Here is a 22,242-nt window from a genome sequence, read left to right on the forward strand (position 1 = left end):
GTGGCAGCAGAACCATGCGCAGGCACGAAGCGGAAGCAAGCGCATGCTAAAACACATGGTTCTTTACATGCCGTAGTGGTTTGATTTAGAACCATAGCATTCTGAAGAACCCTTTTGTGCTGAAATGGTTCTTTATTCCCTCCCTTTTGTTTTTCAAATCGGTGACTGTCAAAGCACCTCGCGGTCACATCCTACAACCTTTATTCACACCAAAACACACAGAATGATTAACTTAAAGGCATCATAGAGGATTGTGAAGATATTTCACTGGAGCTGGTCTTCAATACACTATTTTATGTTCTATTTTGTTTTACTTCTTTAAGCATTTATTTATGTTCTATGTCCACTGTCATTCATTAATGTATTAACTGCTGTTAGAATGCTGTCATTTTTGCTACAAGTTCACGTCATTAAAAAAACATACCTAAATTGACACGTTGTTGTTGTTGATTTTATGAAAATAATACTAATATTAATGATATTAATATACTAATATTAATGAAAAACTATCATTAAAGAGGTTATTTATAACACCATTAAAGTCCTATATCTGTGACTCTGCAGCACAGAAGCAGTCATAAGCAGCAGGTATATCTGCAGCAATAGCCAACGATACATTGTATGGGTCAAAATTATACATTTTTATTTTTATTTTGTAAATTTCCTACCATAAATATCTCAAAACTTCATTTTTGATTAGTAATATGCATTGCTAAGAACTTTAAAGTTGGACAACTTTAAAGGTGATTTTCTCAATATTTAGATTGTTTTGCTCCCTCAGATTCCAGATTTTCAAATAGTTGTATCTCAGACAAATATTGTCCAACAAACCATACATCAATGGAAAGCTAATTTATTATATATGATGTATAAATCTTCATAAATTTCATAAAATGTACTGATTTTGTGGTCCAGAGTCATATATAGCATTTTCAAAGCATAGTTCTATAAGGAACCCTATAAATAAGGTTCTATTTAGCACTAAAAAGGGTTCTGCTATTGTTACAAGCCGAAGAACCGTTTTCTGGTACTGTTTAGAGCCATGTGTTGTAATGGTGGCGCGTCACTGCAGACGGGATGAGGAGGAGAAGAACGGTTGAATAAAATATTTTTGTTTTCTTTGCGCACAAAGTATTCTCGTAGCTTCGTAAAATTACTGAACTCCTGATGTCTCATGGACTGTTTTACTGATGTCCTTACTGTCTTTCTGAACCTGGGAACATTTCAGTTGTGCTGCTGTCTAAAGAGGGTCGGAGAGCTCTCGGATTCCATCAGAAATATCTTAATTTGTGTTCTGAAGATGAACGAAGGTCTTGCGGGTTTGGAACGACATGAGAGTGAGTCATTAATGACAGAAATTTCATTTTTGGGTGAACTCTCCCTTTAAATGAAAGATCTTCAGGTGAAAATAACAGACTACTCCAATTGTTTAGTCATCTTAAACTGCATTTCTACAGGCTTGCGTTCATCGTCTTCATCGGCCGCATCTCAAAATCCAATCAACAGCTGATGCACTGAACCAAGCCTCAGCTCTACACTTACATGTTCTGATAATCCTTTACACTCTGACGCATGTTACATTATGGAAGAAAAGATTTGTCTCTACTTCTGTATCAATTCAAGTTCATTTAAAAAGTTGTGCAAGTTTTTACATCACTTGCATAATTTAATTGGCAAAAACAAACCAGACTATGTTAAATATAGTTTAAACATGTGCCATCCACAACGTGCTTAGAACATAAAACCATTAAAAAACTAAGCATTTTTAGACAAACCTGTTGAGTGTTTCAATACAAAGCAATGGGATTAAAAACATACCAACAAATGACCGAATCTAATGGAAAAGCACCAATACTAAAATTCTAGCCGATACCAATTAGCCAATAATTGTTTTATGGCAAAAAACAATGAAGCTTAAATTAATCATTTTAAATGCTACAAATAAATACAGACATCACAATATTAGAATGAACAGAATAAAATAATGGCTATTCATCTCATTTACAAGTTATTAAATTGTGTGTGTAAAAAAAAATGTATGCAAGCGTTGGATGACAGGAAAGTGGCATTTAAGTGTAATGATTGGGGAAATATGCATGAACAATTAAACTGTTTTACTAGAATGAATAAAAAAATGAAATAAAAACTGTTTTAAATGTTACAAGTGAATATAGATCACAATATTATAATGTACAGTATAAAATAACAGATGTTCATTTTGAGGTTAAAGATTATATTACCAGTGTAAAAGTTTGTGTGTGTGTAAAAATTGGAGAAATATGCATAAGCAAACTGTTTCATTAGAAAAAACGTAAACAATAATTTTAAATGCTACAAGTGAATATAGACATCACTTTATAACTAAACCATAAAAAACTATGGCTATTTGCATTAATAATAATAATGCATTTATTAAAAGTAAATATTAAAATCAAATCTATAGGTGTGTTCTCTATTGATTATAAAACACATTCAGCTGTAGATGCACAAATATGCTAATGAAAATACATGTTTTTCAGGGAGTTTTGTTTTATGGATATTGTGTATATCCCCAGATATTTTTAAGCATTGGTTGGTTGTATTAACTATTGTGAAAACATTAGAGAGTTTGGTGAAGATTATTTGCATGATTTGTAATTTGTATGAAATTAATGACAATTATAAAGTGTTCAGCTCGCCGTGTTAACAGCTTTGAGAACAGTGACCTGAGTTTGGAGAAAAGTGTCAAATCGATTGAGAAAAACTGTAATAAGATCTCTAATATCTTCTGGGGTAGACCTGACATGGTTTATACAGCATGTATGCATTTTTCTCAGTAAATATATTTCTAAAGGTGCTGTTGACATGATATCGTTCTGTTTTATTACACAACTTATTTTCTGAATTATTTGTTTTGTTTTCTTTGTATGTACGGATTGCTTGGGTTGTTACCGACATCTGGTGAAAACTTCATGTCAACAGCAACAGAAAAATAGTGACGTGTTCAATACTGACATATATACCATGCAACCCAAAGATGAATTGATGGGTGTTTTGTGCACAGTGCAGCACTATAGTTACCCGCTGCTCCAGCAGGGCTCTGCGGATGGACACTCTCTGCTCCAGCTCCTTCACCTCCCGCTCGTGCTGCGTGTCCGTGTGCATCTTGATCTTGCTCTGGTAAGCGTTGAGAAGCTCCAGCTCCTGCTGCAGCTGCATCCTCAGCGCCTGATACTCGGCCTCCTGCGTCTCGTCCAGCCGCAGCTGCACACAAACACACAGAATCAGATCAGCCAGAGCGCGACTGACTGCTGGGATCGCTGCGCCCTTGCCTTACTCACAGCCTGTGTGGACAGCATGTCGTTGATGGAGTGGTCGTACTGCTCGGCCAGAATGGCCAGCTTCCGGGTCTGCTCGTCTTTGAGACGCTTCAGCACGGCCTTGTGGTCCGACTTAGGTGTGTTCTCCAGCAGGTGGTTCCTCAGAGCTTTATACTGACGCGTTTGGATCTTACAGGTGTCCTGGAACTGACGCTTAATCTGCAGCTCTTTGGACTACAGGAGCAGAGAAGAGCGTGGAGACAAGATTGGACAACAGACGGGAGGAAAGAGCGGAGCGAAGACTCTCACTGCTGAGAAAACACTTCAAAATTACATCTATTTTAACGTAGCATGTGAAAATCAGTTTCTGTAGATTCAGAATTATTTATTCTGTATTAAAACTTAGTCATTTTACCTGACATTTTAGACTTGCAGTGTACAACTGAATTCCTCTTACATCTAATGTGTGACCCTGGAGCACAAAACCAGTCATAAGGGTCAATCTTTTTGAAAAATTATAATCTGGGATCTGAATAAATAATCTTTCCATTGATGTATGGTTTGTTGGACACTATTTGTCTGAGATGCAACTATCTGAAAATCTGGAATCTGAGGGAGCAAAAAAATCTAAACATTGAGAAAATCACCTTTAAAGTTGTTCAAATGAAGTTCTTAATGCATATTACTAATCAAAAATGAAGTTTTGATATATTTACGGTTGGAAATTTACTAAATATCTTCATGGAACATGATCTTTACTTAATATCCTAATGATTTTGGCATAAAAGAAACATTTATAATTTTGACCCATACAATGTATTGTTGGCTATTGCTACAAATATAGCTGTGCTGCTTATGACTGCTTCTGTGGTAATCATAAAATTCATAATAAACATGCTTGAAGTGGAAGAAAATAAAGAAATTAAAGCAGTAGCAGCAGGACCATATGAATGAAAAACAAAACTGAGATGAAGAATTCTAACAAAATATGAAATGAACCAAAGGACAATGATTATAAAGAAAATTTATTTCAGAAACATATAACAGAAATCTTTAAAGTAAACATCCATTCATGCACAAACACAAAACGAGGATGAAACGCACACAACGGCCTTGAAACAGACGGTGCAATGCAGCAGAATTACACAAACATTACTCAAATAATAAAGACAAAATTTGTGATTTGGTTATTAAAAAAAAACCCACAAAGGGAGCACAGCATATGTAAACATTAAGTAACAAGACAAAAAATGAAAAATAACACAAAGACAAACTTGAAACAGTAAATTGCCAATAACTGGAACAAATATGGCTAAAACTGAAATGCTTCCTTTTTGCCAAGAAACAGAATTCTTAAAATAGACAGCATTTCCTCATCATTCATGTAGTAGACAAATGGTCCCTTTGATAATCTTAAGATTTCTACGAAGCATTTCAAATAAAGATGATTTGTGTGCAGTGCAAGCTATTCTTTATCAATCCAACCATCAACCTCTTCACTTCTTACGTGTAATCTTTGGTTGCTAATTTGCATATATATTCTCCAACTTTACATTAAGATGATTGTCATAATGGCCTTTAATATGCAGTAAAAGAATACTAATAAATATGAAATAACAGTGCCATGCAAACATTAAAAACTAGGGCTAACTTGTGTAAATGCTTCATCTAAACAGGCTAGACCTCTCTTCATAAGGATATGATCAAAACACTCGTTTACATGGTAAATATGATCAGATCATTGCCTCTAGTGCAATAACACATTTTTTCTAAAACCAGTATATATTTATCCTCGAATCCACCCCTGCTCATATGCTGTCGAGTAAAACTGATCCGGTTTGAGATCTCATATACTGTATTTATATAGTAGATAGATCACCCATATTTCAGAGTAAATATTTCACCTAAAGTTATGATTGATGTTTAATTTAACAACAACATTTAATAAAGTTCACTGCTAAAGTGTCAGAACTGAATGAACAGCATCCGATGATGGAAAAACCCCAGATCACGTGGCATAGAGAACGAACAGCAAACCATTCAATAACCCTAATGTATGATATATAACGGCTGCGGTTCATTTTGGCAAGGACGCAGATTTTCTTTTGCTAAATATTTCAAGTGTTTGATTGTAATTTCTGAGGTCCTGCCTCTAAATCATCCAGTGAGAGGACTCTAAACATTTCTGAGCACAGCTTCTGCTGCTTTTGAAATGATATCAAACACTGATTGTGCAACAATATGCAGCCTACTTTCTGTTTCTATTTCAATACAAACATTCCTTGAAAAGTAGGAAAAAGCACTGACGCTTCATCTAATGCACTTCTGGAAGAGTCGGCTTGTAGTGTTGTGTTTTTGGGAGATCTATAGTGTAAAGCACTGTATTGTAATCACAGTCAATTAATTCAGCATGTAACATGCATGGCTTCATTGAAAGGCCTATGGTCATCTTCACACCACTTTGGTTTCGCAATATAATTTCATTGTTGAAATTGAGACCCCCTTCAAAATAAAATAAAAACTAAATCAAGATTGCACAGACATGGCTTCAACAATCACCATAACACATATAGCTCTTGCTATTTGAGAATAAAATAACTCAAGAGTAAAAAAAAAAAAGGAAAAAAAAGAAACTTTTACAAAAAGCACAATAATCGACTGAAGCGGTCCATTCACGGCGACAGTGAACGTGGGAGCTGAAATAAAACGGTACATTAATCTTAAAGGAACGGTTCACCTAAAAAAGGAAATTCTGTCATCATTTACTCAAGCGAATGCCGTTACAAACCCGTAAGACTTTGGTTCATCTTCAAACACATTTTGACATTATAAATGAAACCTGAAAGATTAACCAGGTAACCAAAACTACTTAGAAGACCGAAAAAGTTTATGGTTTATACATGCTGATTGCTTCTTATAAGGCTAAATATTGATGGACACACGCTGCATATCAAATATGCGTAAGCTCAATGTTTGTGTGAATAAAAGACTAAATTAAATCTGTTCATCCTCTAAAGCAGCTGTTTCTCTTCATTCAACGGCTTGATTCATAAGGATTTGTTTTGCCTTTTTGGAAGTGTTTGTTGGCCATTACCTTTTCTATTTTAGACAGAGACCCCAAAACTTCTTGGGTTTTATGAAAATCATCTTAATTTGCGTTTCGAAGACTGACCAAAGTCTTGTTAGAGGGAGTAAATGACGACAAAATGTTCAATACGTGAGAACTCTCTCTTCAACTCAGTCCTTCCCTGTGAAACAGGAGTGATGCGAGCAGACAGACTACAGTACATCACACACACCTCAATCTATCTCCAAGGCACCATCTTTCCTTTCAAACTCCTCCCTGACGGGGTTCTCCTCAACACGCTCTCGCACCTGCCTTCCTCCCTGTACATCTCTCGCTCCTGCCTTCTCCTCCTCTCCCTCATCCTCCTCCTCTGCTCCCTGGCGGCTCGGGGCAGGAGGACCGGGAGCTTGCTGGCTCTCTCTCTGCGCAGGATCCCGCAGGCCTGCAGGCGTCTCAGCTGATTCGGAGGCAGCTCCTTCAGCAAACGCTTGGCTAAACGCAGCACCACGGAGTTAGCGAGGTCCGTCAGAGTGCCGAGAGGCCGGCAGACGAACCGCCGGCCCAAAAGCACGCACCGCGCAAACAAGACGGAGTATCTGCTTTTGGCCTGATACTCCGCTCCGAGGCTTCTCAAAGGCACGGGGATTCTGGACTGACGTCCGGCCCAGTTGCGTCCGGCTTTGGGGAACATGTCGTAGAGGCTTCGCTCGGTCAGGCCGCCGAGGAGCGACTGGCACACGGCGAACAGCGGCTTGGGCAGACGGAACAGAACTCGCATCCAGAGGCGGTTGAGTTTGCGCGGGGCGCTCTGGAGGAAAACCCTGGCCGGACGCAGCACCAGAACCACCACCAGATAGAGGGTGAGGAAGAGCGACGGCGAGCTGAGAAAAGACGCCGAGATCAAGGCCACCGGGACGTAATAGAGCCCCAAGCTCAAAGACAAGCCCAGACTGAAGAGTCCGGAGCCCCAGGAGGCCAGCGAGAGGAACGTGGAAAACGAGAGCGAGCAGCAGGAGCGCAGGAACAGGTAAGAAAAGACGAGCGCCAGGAAGGCCAGCTCGCCCGAGAGAAGCACGGACGCCAGTGAAGGCAGCGGAGGCGAGCGGCGCAGGGAAAGCAGGAAGACGGAGAGGAAGAGGAGGGTGAGGACAGACGGACGCACGGCGGCGGAGAGCGAGAGCACGAGGCAGATGGCGTGAGAGAAGAGCGAGGGAAACGACGGCTGGGAAGAGGAAGAGGAGGGAGGTGTATAGACCGGCGGAGGCTCCAGCTCTTCAAGCGTATCCGGGAAGTAGAACTCCGAGAGCTCGTCTGCGTCACGCTCCAGAGGGCGGAGCTCAAAGGAAGGGGCGGGAAACATCTCTGACGGACATCCGTCGGCCACGCCTCTGTCCTCTTCCTCACTCTCTGATTCGCTGCCGTCGTCCCAAGGACGGCCTTCTACTAGTCTGGGATCAAGTTGGTCTTCAACCTGCTGCGGTTCATCTAACTTCTCTTCTGCACTTTCTCCTGCATCGTTTCCTTCTCTGTCTACGGTTTCACACTGCTCAGTCTCTTCGGTGCCTTCTATTTCTACAGCTGACTCCTCAAGCTGCACCTCATCCCCGTCTATCTTTTCTCCATCTCTACTCAGCTGTTCCTCTGGACCCACCCCTTCGGTGTCACACCCCGCCCCCTCTCTAACAGGCTCCTCCCCCTCTGTAGTAGGCTCCTCCCCCTCCCCAGCACTCACTCTCAGGCTCTTGGGCTGCTGGCGGACTTCGACGGCGTGTTTTTGCCGCAGCTCTTGCTCGCGCCGCTTGTTGTACTCCATCTGGTTGGTGAGCTCGGTCTGGTGCTGCGTGCGGATCAGATCGGCCCGTGTGTGCTGCACCAGACCCAGCTGCCTGAACTCCAGCTCCTGAGTCGACTCGTGATGCCGCAGCAGCATGGCACACTCCAGGTCCTTCAGAGTCTGTTTCTTGTTCAGGTCCTGCGGCGGGACAAACAGAGATGTGTGGTTAGAAACGCATTGGGAAACTGTGGCCAGGCATAAACGAGCGTGTGGCATTTAATTGGTGGTTTCCATCGGAATGGTGTTATTTACGAGCTCCCTTTGGAAAGTGTTGGCGGTGTGGAAGTCATTCATTCGCAGCTGCATCCACGATCAACACACTCGCTGGCCGTATGTGCAGCGTTTCCTATTAATTACCTAGAATCTGGCAATAATTAGCCAAAAATATTTTAGACTTCTCATTTTAACAATATCTCTAATATTAGTTTTGTTTGCTTTGGCAAAGCGTGTCAATTGAACAGAAATCTAAAGTGTGATACGGCTTTGTGTGTACAGTGCTGATTGATTAAAGTATAGAGTCTAACGCACTGCATGTTTTACAGCGAAGCATGGTAGTGTGTTCATTTACAAGCGACAGGCTCATGAGTCTGTGTTCTCAGCGTCTTGCAGCGGCTCGCTTCGCAGTAAATGCAGCAAACTCCATCTCAGCATGTGCGGAGAGTTTAAGGTGCGTTTGAGAATGCCAGTTATGCTTTTTCACATTCGTATAATTTCCAACAATACACAAAAACGAAAACTGTGTTTTGCAGTTTTCCGCCAAAATAAAAGCTGGATGGATTAACTCCTGCAAGTGAAGACATGGGTTTTGTAATTTTACTACTGTAAAGTATAGTAGTGAAGGATCATCAAATGCAAACCGCGCGTTTTGCTTCAAGAGAGCAAACATACATTTGTGTTGCGTTTTACTTTAGTTTATATTCATTCTTACTTCATAATCATTTATTATTCGATGTAGTCATACAATCACTTATAATCATCACTTTGAAACCATTTTATGTATTAATTTAATTGATTTATTAATTAAACTGTTAATACAGTTTTGAGACCAGACAAGACTAATGAGCTTTGGGTAATAGACTATTTCTCTGACCATACAAAACGGATATTTTCTGAGAGGATCTGGTGTCCGAGGCTGGATCTGATATTTCTGGTGTGGAGGCATGATCTAACAGTGCTTTATATTCCTATTTGGAAATATTCCTTTTTTTTTTTTTACAATGCAATTGTATTACAATAGTAATATATTTCTAAGAAATTATGATAATTAAAAAAAAAAAAAAAAGCTAAAAGCTAATTTTGCTCTGTAAGTGCATTTAACAAAAATATGAAAAAAATAAAAAATAAATCCACAAACTCCTGTGGGAAACTGCATGTGACTGAATACGTGAGAGGCAGGTTCACCAGTTCTGGCTCGTCCTCTGCAAACAGACTGTCTTATGAAACATGCGCTGTATCACAGCAGAGCCAATTTTCTGAAAAGGAATCAAGCTAATGATCCGGACAGATGATTGGCTCTTGCCTCTGTACCTCTCTGAGCAGGTCTTGCTCCAGGTTGTGGCGAGAGAGCAGCATCTTCCTCTTGTACTGGCGGCCCTGCAGCTCGTAGTACTGCCTCTGTCTGCGCAGTAACCCCGCCTCCTCCTCCGCCTGCAGCTGCTGCAGACACTCCTTCTGCTGCACCAGCCACTCCTGCTTCTCCCGCTTCGGCGTGGACTGGTTCTCACTGAGCTCCTGCACACAGGAGAAGCGTTCGTCAGCACATCCGAGAGAACCAGACGAGCGAATCGCTCTCCGCCGTACCTCTTTGAGCTGCTCCTTGCGCTGCCTGTACTGCCGCTTCTGAGACTCCAGCAGGCTGCTGAGCTCCTTCTTCTGCTGGCCCAAGATGTGCTGCTGGAACTTCTTCTCTTCTGTGACAGCGCCCTTAGACTGAGACGAGAGACGAGGAGTGAAGAACAGAACTTCATTTCTGCTCATGCCATCAACAGCTCCATTCCTGCTTTTCTGTTCCTCTCTCATTCGCTTTTTTTTTTTTTTTTTTCGCTGTTGTTCTTTCCATCTATCCATCTAACAGTCTATCCGTCTGTCTGTCTGTCTGTCTACAGTGCCTTGCAAAAGTACTCACACCCCTTGAAATTTTCCACATTTTGTCACGTTACAACCACAAACGTAAATATATATTATGTCATAGACCAACACAAAGTGGCACATAACTGTGAAGTGGAAGGAAAATGATAAATGGTTTTCAATTTTTTTTTACAAATAAATATCTGAAAAGTGTGGCGTGCATTTGTATTCAGCCCCCGAGTCAATACTTTGTAGAACCACCTTTCGCTGCAATTACAGCTGCAAGTCTTTGGGGTATGTCTATACCAGCTTTGCACATCTAGAGTGAAATTTTTGCCCATTCTTCTTTTCAAAATAGCTCAAGCTCAGTAAGATTGGATGGAGAGCGTCTGCGAACAGCAATTTTCAAGTCTTACCACAGATTCTCAATTGGATTCAGGTCTGGACTTTGACTGGGCCATTCTAACACATGCGTTGATCTAAACCATCAACTCTAACCAGCTTGCCTGTCCTGGGAAGCTGCCACCACCATGTTTCACGGTGGGGATGGCGTGTTCAGGGTGATGTGCAGCGTTAGTTTTCCGCCACACATAGCGTTTTGCATTTAGGCCAAAGAGTTCAAGTTTGGTCACATCTGACCAGAGCACCTTCTTCCACATGTTTGCGGTGTCCCCCACATGGCTTGTGGAAAACTGCAAATGGGACTTATTATGGCTTTCTTCTTGCCACTCTTCCATAAAGGCCAGATTTGTGGAGTGCATGACTAATAGTTGTCCTGTGGACAGATTCTCCCACCTGAGCTGATCTCTGCAGCTGCTCCAGAGTTACGACGGGCCTCTCGGCTGCTGCTCTGATTAATGCTCTTCTTGCCCGGTCTGTCAGTTTAGGTGGACGGCCACGTCTTGGAAGGTTTGCAGTTGTGCCATATTCTTTCCATTTTCGGATGATGGATTGAACAGTGCTCCGTGAGATGTTCAAAGCTTGGGATATTTTTTTATAACCTAACCCTGCTTTAAGCTTTATCCCTGAGGTGTCTGGTGTGTACCTTGGACTTCATGATGCTGGTTGTTCACTAATGTTCTCTAACAAACCTCTGAGAGCTTCACAGAACAGCTGCATTTATACTGAGATTAAATTACACACAGGTGGACTCTATTTACTAATTAGGTGACTTCTGAAGGCAATTGGTTCCACTGGATTTTAGTTAGGGGTGTCAGAGTAAAGGGGGCTGAATACAAATGCACGCCACACTTTTCAGATATTTATTTGCAAAAACATTTTGAAAACCATTTATCATTTTCCTTCCACTTCACAGTTATGTGCCACTTTGTGTTGGTCTATGACATAAAATCCCAATAAAATACATTTAAGTTTGTGGCTGTAACATGACAAAATGTGAACAATTTCAAGGGGTATGAGTACTTTTGCAAGTCACTGTATCTATCTGTCGTTCTGTCTGTCTATCCATCTATAGATCGTTCCGTCTCGGTCTCTGTGTATCTATCTATCGGGCGTGGTCTCCTCACTCACCTCCTTCTCCAGGAAGACCTGGTGCTTCTTGCCGAGTTTGTCTGCTTCACTGCTGAAGCTGTTCCTCTGTGTCTCCAGCTCTTTGTCGAGCCTCAGCTGATGTTCGTCCATCTCGGCCTTCAGCTTGTTCTCCAGAGCCATCAGCTGCTTCTGGTGCTGCCTCCTCATGCGCTTGTATCGGGACATCTGCTCTCTGAGCGCTGAGCCCTGCTCGTGCTCCTGGATCTGACGGGTCACCAGCGAGGCCGTGCGGATGGTGGCGAAGTGGTCCCGTCCCCTGCGCCGGCGGCCGCCAGAGGGGCCCTGCTGCTGGGAGTCCACCTCCGGCTGGTAGGGGTCGTCGTAGATATTATCATGGTTCTGTGGGGGACAAATGTGCATTTAGGCTTGGAATTATGAAGATTTTTTGTGTTTTTTTGATGATGCGTCTTTATGCTCATCAAGGCTGCATTTATTTAATCAAAAACACAAAAACAGTAATATTGTGAAATACTATGACAATTTAAAACAGCTGTTTTCTATGTGAATATGTGTTAAACTAATGTATTTCTGTGATGCAGCTGTATTTTCAGCATCATTACTGCAGTCTTCAGTGTCACATGATCTTCAGAAATCATTCTAATATGCTGATTTACTGCTCAAGAAACATTTATGATTATGATTATTATTATTATTATTGTTGAAAACAGTTGTGCTGCACAATATATTTGTGGAAACCGTGATACACTACCATTTAGAAGTAAAGTAAAGACATTAATAATGAAAAATATATATATATTTCAAGTAAATGCTGTTCTTTAATCATCATATAAATCAAAACTGCCTAGTGTTACTGAATGAAATGTTGATCCAGGAAGTGTTGTAGGAGTGTGCAAGCTTTGGAAGCGATAGACTCCATCTGTGTTTTGATCACAGCTCTAAATCTGATCTGGACAGGGTCTTTGACAGAACCATGGCTTTCTCGGCTTTTTTTAAACATTCTCAGTGCCATTATATCATAAAAAATGCTTGCAGTAGCTGACAACCTTTTTTTTTAAAAAACACTGGTGGGAAAAGAGTTAATAACTGAGCATATTAGAATGATTTCTGAAGGATCATGTGACGCTGAAGACTGGAGCAATGATGCTGCAAATGTCATTTTAAGGCACTGAAGTGTAGTTTGAGCACACGGGGCTCAAGTGAAGCCGTACCAGCGGTTTGTGCAGCACCGAGCTGTTGGAGGTCACCGTATGCTCGCCCTCCTGCATCATGGCCATCTCTCCGCTGTCGTCCGAGCCGTCCGCGAGGCTGTTCACCGAAGAGCTCTGGGAGCTGGCGCTGATGGACATGGACGGCAGCGAGTGGGAGCTCTCCATGCTGTTCACCGTGCCCGTCCGCAGCATGTACTGCTCCACATCCTACAGACACGAGAGGGCATTAAACACAAATGAGATGGAGCCCGATCAGCTGGAAATGCCATCTGCAACAGAACATGATTTCTGCTTTATAGACGCAACCAAGACTGATCCTACGCAGATCTGAGAACTCACACGACTGACATGATGCTATTCATCAACAGTAAAAATCTGCATCATAAACATCTGGTAAAGAAACAGTGTCCATCATTACACTGGATCCGTGCAGTCGGTCTTAAAGTGACAGCAGCAGTTGTTAACACTAATCAAACAAAAGAAAGAAAATCACTTGATGCTCTTGACTGAATAACATTATTTGCTTTAATAAAATTCTATGTATATTTAATTAAAACAGTAAGCACTAGGTAGTGTTTCATTTTACATTTGATGAAATTCCTGTATTTATTTGAGTAGCCCTGATAAATAAACCTACTTTTTCACATTTGCAACATCTGTGGACAGATGATAGCTGAATTTCACTGGATTTGTGATTAGAAGCATTTGGAGACCTACTGTCACAGAAACATAAGGGTTTCCCTTAAACTTGGTTTAATTCTTGCAAGTAAAGACAAGTTTTATAATTTTACTACTGTAGTCATTTTAACTTATGAAACAGTCTTTTTTCATTTTTATTTTACAAAGCATTTATTACAATAGTAATATATATATTTCTGTCTAAGAGATGGTCACTGATAAGGGGTTGGTGCTCTTAAAATGGTGTTCTTTAAGTGCATCAAATTAAACTTCACTGTTTATTTAATTGATATCTTATATCATATTTGTCATTTGCATCTTTAGTCTCATGTTTAATAAATATAAAAAACAGGCTACGGTTGTCACAGCTAGTAAAACTAAAAAGCTGAAAGAAAAAGTTTAAGCGTGTGCATTATTAATTATTAAAGAATTAGAGAAGATGCATCGTGGTGCATCAAATTGTCAAGATTCCCAACTCTAGTGTGTTCATAACACATTTTTGACAGATTACAGTGTAAAACACAGATAGTCAGCAGAACAGTTTTATCCATCGATTGTCAGAATTGTGGTCTCATAACAAAAGGATCAAGGCTAAAGATAGAACATCTACCCCAAACAATAAAACAGTTATTTTGTTGTACAGTGTGACAAAAATGACGCTATACTGATGTGCGCATGCCTAGGCCTGTCGCAATAATCAATATATCGACTTATCGCACAATATATGTTCATGAAACATGATTTTTGGTGACGCAATATACTGCCCATTATATTTACATAAAAATTAATGTCACCATGTTTTTTGCATTCCACTTGCGCCTGCTTCTCGTACATAACGTGGTGTAGTCACGAGGTGCTAGATCAGATTTTTAAAAAAGTGTTTCTACAGAAAGTGTCATCTGCAGATATGGCCTTGTTTAGGATCCGTGCCTTTGTGCATTCAGACATCTGACGGCTAAGCAGTGACTGTTTTTCAGCAATAGTGTGCACCCTTAATTTACAGAGAAAAGAAGGTCAGGGAAGAATCTGCAGATGGAAAAATCTCCATACAAGCTCTTTGTGCATTTTTCTTTTTTTCTACTTGTTACTTTGCACTTTTTGTTAGAAAATGTTTATTTACAACTTATTCGAGTTTAAGGTTATCTAATATATTGATACTTAATTTCCATGATCTAAATATTCTTAAGAATTAAAAGTTGTGATTTGAAAGTGTAGGCCTTTTTGCATTATTATGCTGTTATATTATGATTATGTATTAAGTGGCATAAAATGGTCTTAAAATGACAATAAAATCGCTTATCGTAATTATTTTTGGGTCAATATATCGCACAATAAAGTTGTTATCGTGACAGGCCTACACATGCCCAGCAGGTTTAGCTGAATCCCTTCTAGCCTTAACCACTACAAAGACAAAGCTCGTCACAATAGCGGGCCTTGAAAGCAAATAAGGTCATTCTTGAGTTCATATTGACTAAGGCGAGCTACTGTAAATCAATCCGTCAATTTGCCATGATGTCACAAACAAATCACTCAAGCACACTAAAGGTCAAACGGAGCAAAAGAACAAAGACTCAAACTCCAAACATCTGAAACATGAGCTGACGAATGTCTGAAAAGAAACCAAACCCTAAATCAGATTTAAGTCTATTGTTAAACCATATTCTTCTCTGCTTCCACGTGACAATCATGTGAGAGGACAGCTGACTTATTTACTGTCCCGACCGGCCAGCACATCTGATATTCCCAAATATAGCTGTTCTACTGCCAAAACGAACTGATCACGTCGTGTGACCCTGAAAATCAACTTTCCTTTTTTTGATTTGACAACAAGACAAGTTGAAAGGTCATCACCTCTTCCTCCTCGGTCCCCTCGGTGGCGGGGCCATTGTGTGTCTCCTGGAAGAGGATCTTCTTCATCTTCCGGTACTGCAGGTTATCCAGCTCCCTCACGGCGTCTTTAGTGCGTGCGATCAGATCCATCACCACCGTCACCGGACGCTCGCGGCACAGGAAGTGATGCTGGAGAAACAAAGCCGAGAGGATCGTCTCAAAACCGCAATGTCTGGAATGCATCACGTCTTACAAAATAGTCTCAAAGACGTTTACTTTAAGCAGCACATCAGAGGTAGGTCTGTCCTGGGCGATCTTCTGCAGACAAGAGTCTACGAAGTTACGGAAATAATCCGACCTGAGAGGTTAGGAAACAAAACATGCAAATCAAAAGGCAGCGTCTTGTTAGGGCAGCTGTAATTAATTATAAACAATTCTATAAAACTAATACACATGTTGTTAGTATGAACCACAATCACTCATACCATGATATAATATGTTGGTTGTATCACCACCCCTAATTTTTAGTAACAAACATAAATATTACTTAATCTAATTACTTAGACACATATTTGAAGGCTACATACATACACAATACTATATTATACACAAATGATTTATTTATATATATATATATATATATATATATATATATATATATATATATGTGTGTGTTTTCAATAGCATATAGAAAATGGTTTTAGGCTTTGAAGTTGAATCAGAACGCTTGAGGAATATCAATGCAGCGCTGCTTTGGAAACAGTGTGGAGGAAGCCTCTACCAGTGATTGGACTGCAGGACCGGGCTCTCGTTCTGGGCGATGTGGTATAAGGCACTCATAGCATTCATATTAAACAAGGGAGGCTTTCTCTCCGCTACAACAGAGGAAAAGGAAACAAGCAAGCGGTTAGCTGCAAGGCTTCCATTGTAAGCATAAGACTGTAAATGATAACTTAATATTATTGTCTGTGGCGACCAACAGCAAGCCACCAATGTGCTGCACAGACTCTGAAAAAAGGTACATTTCACAGCAGAGATGCACTGGGTTCTCTTTCAACAGGCTCTGGACTAGGGTTGGGTATCGAAAACCGGTTCCAAATTTCCAAGAACCGGGTATTCGATAAGATGCGTGCATTTCGATTCTGCGTTCGCATGTTAATGCGATTTAAAACAGACAACGGCGGTCTCGGTGCGGATTCCCGGTTTGTGTCCGTTCTCGAATTGATCCGTGCATTTCTCTGCAGAAAAGGTTGTTCCGGGCCGGAACTGGCTTCTTTCATATTTATCGACCAGTATGTAGAAAACTACGTCAGTATTTCATCATAAACACAGCCGCTTCTGTCTTACGTGAACGTAAACAGATGAGAAGGAAAACGCTCGTGTACAGTATTTTTAGATCTGCGTGCTTTCGGGGTTAAAGAGACAGCAGCCTAATAAACACGCTGCCTGTCATTAATGTTAATCAAAGAACAAAAGAAAATCATTCACTGATCTTGACTGAATGTCTTTGATAACTTTAATAATCTATATTTTATTTACGAAAAGAAAATTATGCAATGTTTTTAAACTTTTAATTACAGTTTTCCTTGTTTGTTCCTATTTTATTACTGACTGTTTATTTGTCTTTAACACTTCAATATTTGAAATTTATATTAGTCTAGTTGTTTCCGCTGTGGTATTTTTGTTAAAAGCATAGGCAAAAGTTCCTCTTCTGTAGGCTGCTGATTCTCTGCAACAGAATGCTTTGTAAAATGACAGAATAAATGTTTGACATCTAAATGTCTGACTTCATTTTCATTTTATTTTTATTTTTTCATCTTATTGGTATCGAAACTAGGAATCGGAACCAATAATTCAAACGATACCCAACCCTCCTCTGGACAGCAGAGACGCCTCACCAAGCTCTATGCAGGTGATGCCGAGTGACCACACGTCAACCTTCCCGTCATACTGGCCTTCATCCATGGCGAGGATGACCTCTGGAGCCATCCTGCAAACACAGCACAACTCACTCATACCTGCCCTCATTAAATTAAGAGTATATTTCTGCCAAATGTGTTGTTGTAAGGAATGGGAAGTGTTTTTGTACCAGTAAGGTGTGCCCACAAAGGAGTTGGCAGGAGCAACGATGGAGGCGGAACCGAAGTCTCCCAGTTTGACCTGGCCAGGCTCTGTCAGTAAGATGTTCCCTGCTTTCACATCCCTGTAGAGGAACAAACATATCTCCTTTATTGTTGTAACTGAAGGCGACAGCAGAGAGCTGATATTTTCATATTAATATTCTGTGCACTGGTTAGTTCACAGCAACTTTTTCGTTAAGGGACAACATTTGCCACCTAAAATTGATTTCCAGGGGCATTTGTGCCATTATGAGCAATGTTTTCTAACCTTATTAGATTTATGAATCATCCTTTATTTCAAATTAATAATAATCGAATGCGATTCATCAGCGATTATGAACGTGATATTGCGTAGTTTGTCAGCGATCTATGGCTCGGTGTATTAAATGCCGCTCTGAAAGCATGTGCTGTAGATTTACTACTAATCACTGAACCGGCTTTACTGACGAGATGCGCATGACAATCACATGTGATTTATCATGCAGCCCTAATTTGGATGCATCTACACTGCAATTAAAACTGCATAAATAATGCTATGAGATACAATATTTTGAATGTTGTCAAATGTAATGATTTTTTTAAAAATTAAACCACTCGTAGGTCACTGCCTTCATCAGTGAGTCACTGAATAATTCACTCGACCAATTCTTCAAACGGCTGATTCATTCAGAAAAGCAGCAAGTGACTGTCTTTATAACTAACTCGTTGAATCACTGATCCATTCATAAAGACATTAATTCAGTCATAAAACACATCTGTGTTTTATTCAGTTCTGTTTCAGTTCCGACTTTGTCTGGAAATGTTTAGTTTGCCAATGTGAGTAAAAATAGACAATAGTGTGTCTAAAATGTAAATCGCACTGTTAACTTCTTGTTTTTAAGAGCCGGTGTATGAAGTCAATATCACATTTAGAATCATGCTGATATTCGGGAGAAAAGCACGCTTGTGTGATACATCGCTTGCTCCATAATGCCAGCTTCCACATTGTTGAAGCCACATATATATTACTACTGAAGACAATACATATTGCACATCCCTAATTTGCAACATGCTTTTGTTAAAACCAAGAATCGAGCGGCTCTGTACCTGTGAATCATGTTGTGCGAGTGGAGGTATACCAAGCCCTGCAATGCACCATGGGTAATTGCTGCAATCTCCACTTCCTGTAATGGTTTCTTGTGCACTGAGGGAAAGAGGAAGAAAACAACGGGATCCTGTTTTTTGTTTCTGCAAACATCTGCATCACTTTACACTTCTGCATCCGACGAACGGCTCTGAACGTGCTTCCAGAAACAATTCACTCACCTTCCAGCAGATCCGAGGCCGAGCCCAAACAGTACTCCATCACCAGCTGCAGGAGCAGCAGCACAATGAGTGGCAGACACAGAAAAGAGGAAGGTGGAGGGAAAGAAAAGGGTATAATTGCTGTTAGCAAGTGACAAGTGGTGTATTTGGGGCTGCTATTGTAGTAAATGGAAACAGCGTTAGCGGGTCAGTACATTCTCTTCCCTGAGCGAGGCTTGTGAAGAGCCTTCCTCCCACACACAGAAGCACTCACCCATGCTGTGTGTTCTCGCAGGTAGCAGCCTCTGTACTCCACCGTGTTGGGATGCCGCAGCTTTTGAAGGAACTTCACCTCTTTGATGATATCCTGCCATTTCTGCAGCAGGAACGAGAGAACAATGGAACAATCAAGAGACTATTGAGCGTCAGCTTCTGCGCCCCTTCGGTTCAAATACAGCATTTCTGATTTATGCGAGTGGGAAACAACCAAAAGTGTGTTCCTATCAAATGTGTTGTGTTGAGATTGCAAATGAGGCGTGAGCTGTTCAAGTGTTCTGCGGCACAGCGAAGGCAGTCGTTTCCAGCATTTAAATGGCACAACTGTCTATTTTAGCCAGAGAGGCGCTGCATGATTTGCATAATTTGAATACAATGCTGGGGCTCGCAAACAACAGAACTTGGTAACATGCCGGTAAACACAAGAAACGCTATTCTATGACCGCATATGAACTGAGCTGCTTTCCTGTCTCAAGCCTACATAAGCAGCATGCTAACTATAAACACTCTATATCGGCAACGGCTTGAGATGACTCAACTCAGAATGGAGTGCACTATTTCACTGGTCTTGTTTCTTGAAGGGTTTTTCCATAGAAGAGTTATAAGCCATGAACCAAAACCAGGAGAGTGACAACATTACAAACTTTGATTTGAAGCAAAAAATGATTCTAAAATTGGACAAAAGAACAAGACTAAGCACTTCACTCAGCGTTAATGAGGGAAAGAACTACGATCCCATTAATGGCGGCATCAAATTAAACAGAAATATAAACCTATTAATTTTCTGTTGGTTGTCTATATATTTACTACGGGTGTAACGGTGCATGTATTCATACTGAAAATTTTCAGAACGTGTCTTTCTGTTCAGTACGCATGTGTACAGAAATCAATCCATTTTTTCAAAAAAATTCAGACAATAAATGCCGTTTTGGTGCTCTTTGTGTCGAGACAGATTGCTGTATAAACGCCTCCGTTCTAACGGCAGCGTGATCATCCCTTCATCTTTATTACTATATACGCGAAATATATGTGAACGAACATCTCATCTACTCGCTCAATTAAGTCATGCATCATTAAAACAGCTTGTAAACAAAATGTCACGTAGCATTTCATTTCTCTCAGACAAGTCATCAGTGTCCACAGCTCGTTATTTGCTAGAGAAATGAAGAGCATTTCGCAAAATATTAGACTATATACTTCATTATATTTGACTTTACCTGTTAGCGGCGTCTTAAATATTTAAAGCACATTTAAATAAATATTTTATGAAACAAGTTATGACAGCAAGTGTGTAAATCATTATATTAATTTAGAAAAACAGCATTGTGCGCAATTTACATGTTTGCATACAAATTTTAATTTGAACGTTGATTATTACGGTTAAATATAAATAGCAATTTAATTTAAGTTTGGGCTCTGTTGTAAACCATTGTTTAAGTTAAAACAAATATATACACTGATCAATTTTGATACACAAATATATATTGATTTCAGTCTAGCTCAATGTCAACATGCAGCCAAGTTAACAATGCAACACTTTATTTTATAAGTATTTAGTAAATCTATTACCAGACTGAACTATTTCTTGTTTTTGGCCAAATTATGTACCCCAACAAACAAGCACAACATACCAGGGGCCAGATGCACAAACTGTTTAGACTAGTCTTAAAGTTAGTCACCTAATTTTTTCTCTTCAAGACTGGTCATAACTTTAATTCAGTTATGAAAAGGTATATTTTTCTTATTTGTATTGGAAAAGTAAGACTGATTACCCCCTGGCAAATGCTAGTTGGTCAAACTAGTTCTTAAGACACAGTCTTATCATGGTGGCTGAGTTTATGCAACTGGCCCCAGTTGTTCTTTTTGAATGCATTTTTAAAAATGCAGAATGCATTTCTGCCAACATTTTCAAACGTCCTTGGTGTCAGAAGTCTGCCTATGATACCTAAAAACTGCTTTCCAGGTAGGCAGCACAATCGGTTTTGGAACGGAGCCATCATCTTGCTCTTACATAAAGCCACCTGCACGATGTTCAAGTTTCCTTGCAGACCGATTCTTGCAGAGTCACACCACTTTGTTTAACTAAAGATGTAGGAACACCGTGTTGGTGTGTTTGTGTTCACCTCATTAGACTGCTTGCCACTGTAGGACATCTTCTTGATGGCCACCACCTCATTGGTGCGGATGTCATGGGCCTGTAAGAAGCGTGCAAACACACGTGAGGCACAGTTCACTGATCTGTGCTGCAGCTCTGAAGGGCTAAAGACCACTCACAAAGTAGACGGCTCCGAAGCTGCCATGGCCGATCTCCCGCAGGTCTGTGAAGAGTTTCTCAGGATCCTCCTTGTAAAAAAGCTCCGCCACCTCTGGGTCCTTGAGACTCCCAGCCCGCGCACTCGACGGCATGGCCAGCGCCACACACACACACACACACACACACACACACACACACACACACACAGCAATGCATATTACTAATCAAGTTGTGATATATTTACAGTAGAAAATTAACAAAATATCTTCATGGAACATTTTTGGCATAAAAGAAAAACCGGTAATTTTGACCCATACAATGTATTGTTGGCTATTGCTACAAATATAGCTGTGCTGCTTATGACTGCTTTTGTGCTGCAGGGACACATTTACATACAGCATGAACCCACGAATCTAGCAGACAGCCTAACACTTCCTGTGAGCTGATAAAAAAAGGCTAGTCCTATATTTCTTCAACAAATCATTAACAATAAGTTCCAACAACCAATAATAGAAAAAAGTGTTTGCCCAAAAGTGGGCAAATATGGAGCAGAACAGGCATCCGATCAAAATTAAGCACAGCTAGAAACCCGTAAGAACGCTCTGTATTTCGCATGCACTGAGACTAGTAGAGCTGGGCTAATATTGAATATCAATTATTCAATTTTACTCAATCTTCATATTGTTGAATTGATATCAGTTTAAAATCCAAAATCTGTCTTTCAGTCTATGGTGTTTTCTGTTGATGCATGAAACAAATCCCACTAAACTGCATAAAGAGATAAACAGTATTTCAAATGATGACGCATTTATC

General features: G+C 40.4%; 1 protein-coding gene across 1 annotated transcript in view; it reads right to left on the minus strand.

Moving 5' to 3' along the window:
* taok2b (TAO kinase 2b) overlaps nucleotides 1–22,242 on the minus strand; it is a 31,431-nt gene that overhangs the window by 5,494 nt on the left and 3,695 nt on the right. The window contains exons 2-18 of the mRNA XM_058793115.1: nucleotides 21,450–21,589; nucleotides 21,299–21,370; nucleotides 19,174–19,275; nucleotides 18,921–18,966; nucleotides 18,702–18,798; nucleotides 17,585–17,698; nucleotides 17,394–17,485; nucleotides 16,277–16,370; nucleotides 15,772–15,853; nucleotides 15,517–15,684; nucleotides 12,988–13,194; nucleotides 11,798–12,157; nucleotides 10,001–10,129; nucleotides 9,728–9,931; nucleotides 8,099–8,338; nucleotides 3,321–3,533; nucleotides 3,061–3,243 (exon numbers count right to left, since the gene is read on the minus strand). Of these exons, the coding sequence (XP_058649098.1) occupies nucleotides 3,061–3,243; nucleotides 3,321–3,533; nucleotides 8,099–8,338; nucleotides 9,728–9,931; nucleotides 10,001–10,129; nucleotides 11,798–12,157; nucleotides 12,988–13,194; nucleotides 15,517–15,684; nucleotides 15,772–15,853; nucleotides 16,277–16,370; nucleotides 17,394–17,485; nucleotides 17,585–17,698; nucleotides 18,702–18,798; nucleotides 18,921–18,966; nucleotides 19,174–19,275; nucleotides 21,299–21,370; nucleotides 21,450–21,581 (2,535 nt within the window). The 5' untranslated portion in view covers nucleotides 21,582–21,589. The remainder of the gene's footprint in view (nucleotides 1–3,060; nucleotides 3,244–3,320; nucleotides 3,534–8,098; nucleotides 8,339–9,727; nucleotides 9,932–10,000; nucleotides 10,130–11,797; nucleotides 12,158–12,987; nucleotides 13,195–15,516; nucleotides 15,685–15,771; nucleotides 15,854–16,276; nucleotides 16,371–17,393; nucleotides 17,486–17,584; nucleotides 17,699–18,701; nucleotides 18,799–18,920; nucleotides 18,967–19,173; nucleotides 19,276–21,298; nucleotides 21,371–21,449; nucleotides 21,590–22,242) is intronic.

Source organism: Onychostoma macrolepis, chromosome 12, assembly GCF_012432095.1.
Source record: "Onychostoma macrolepis isolate SWU-2019 chromosome 12, ASM1243209v1, whole genome shotgun sequence".
In the NCBI taxonomy this organism is placed as follows: Eukaryota; Metazoa; Chordata; class Actinopteri; order Cypriniformes; family Cyprinidae; genus Onychostoma; species Onychostoma macrolepis.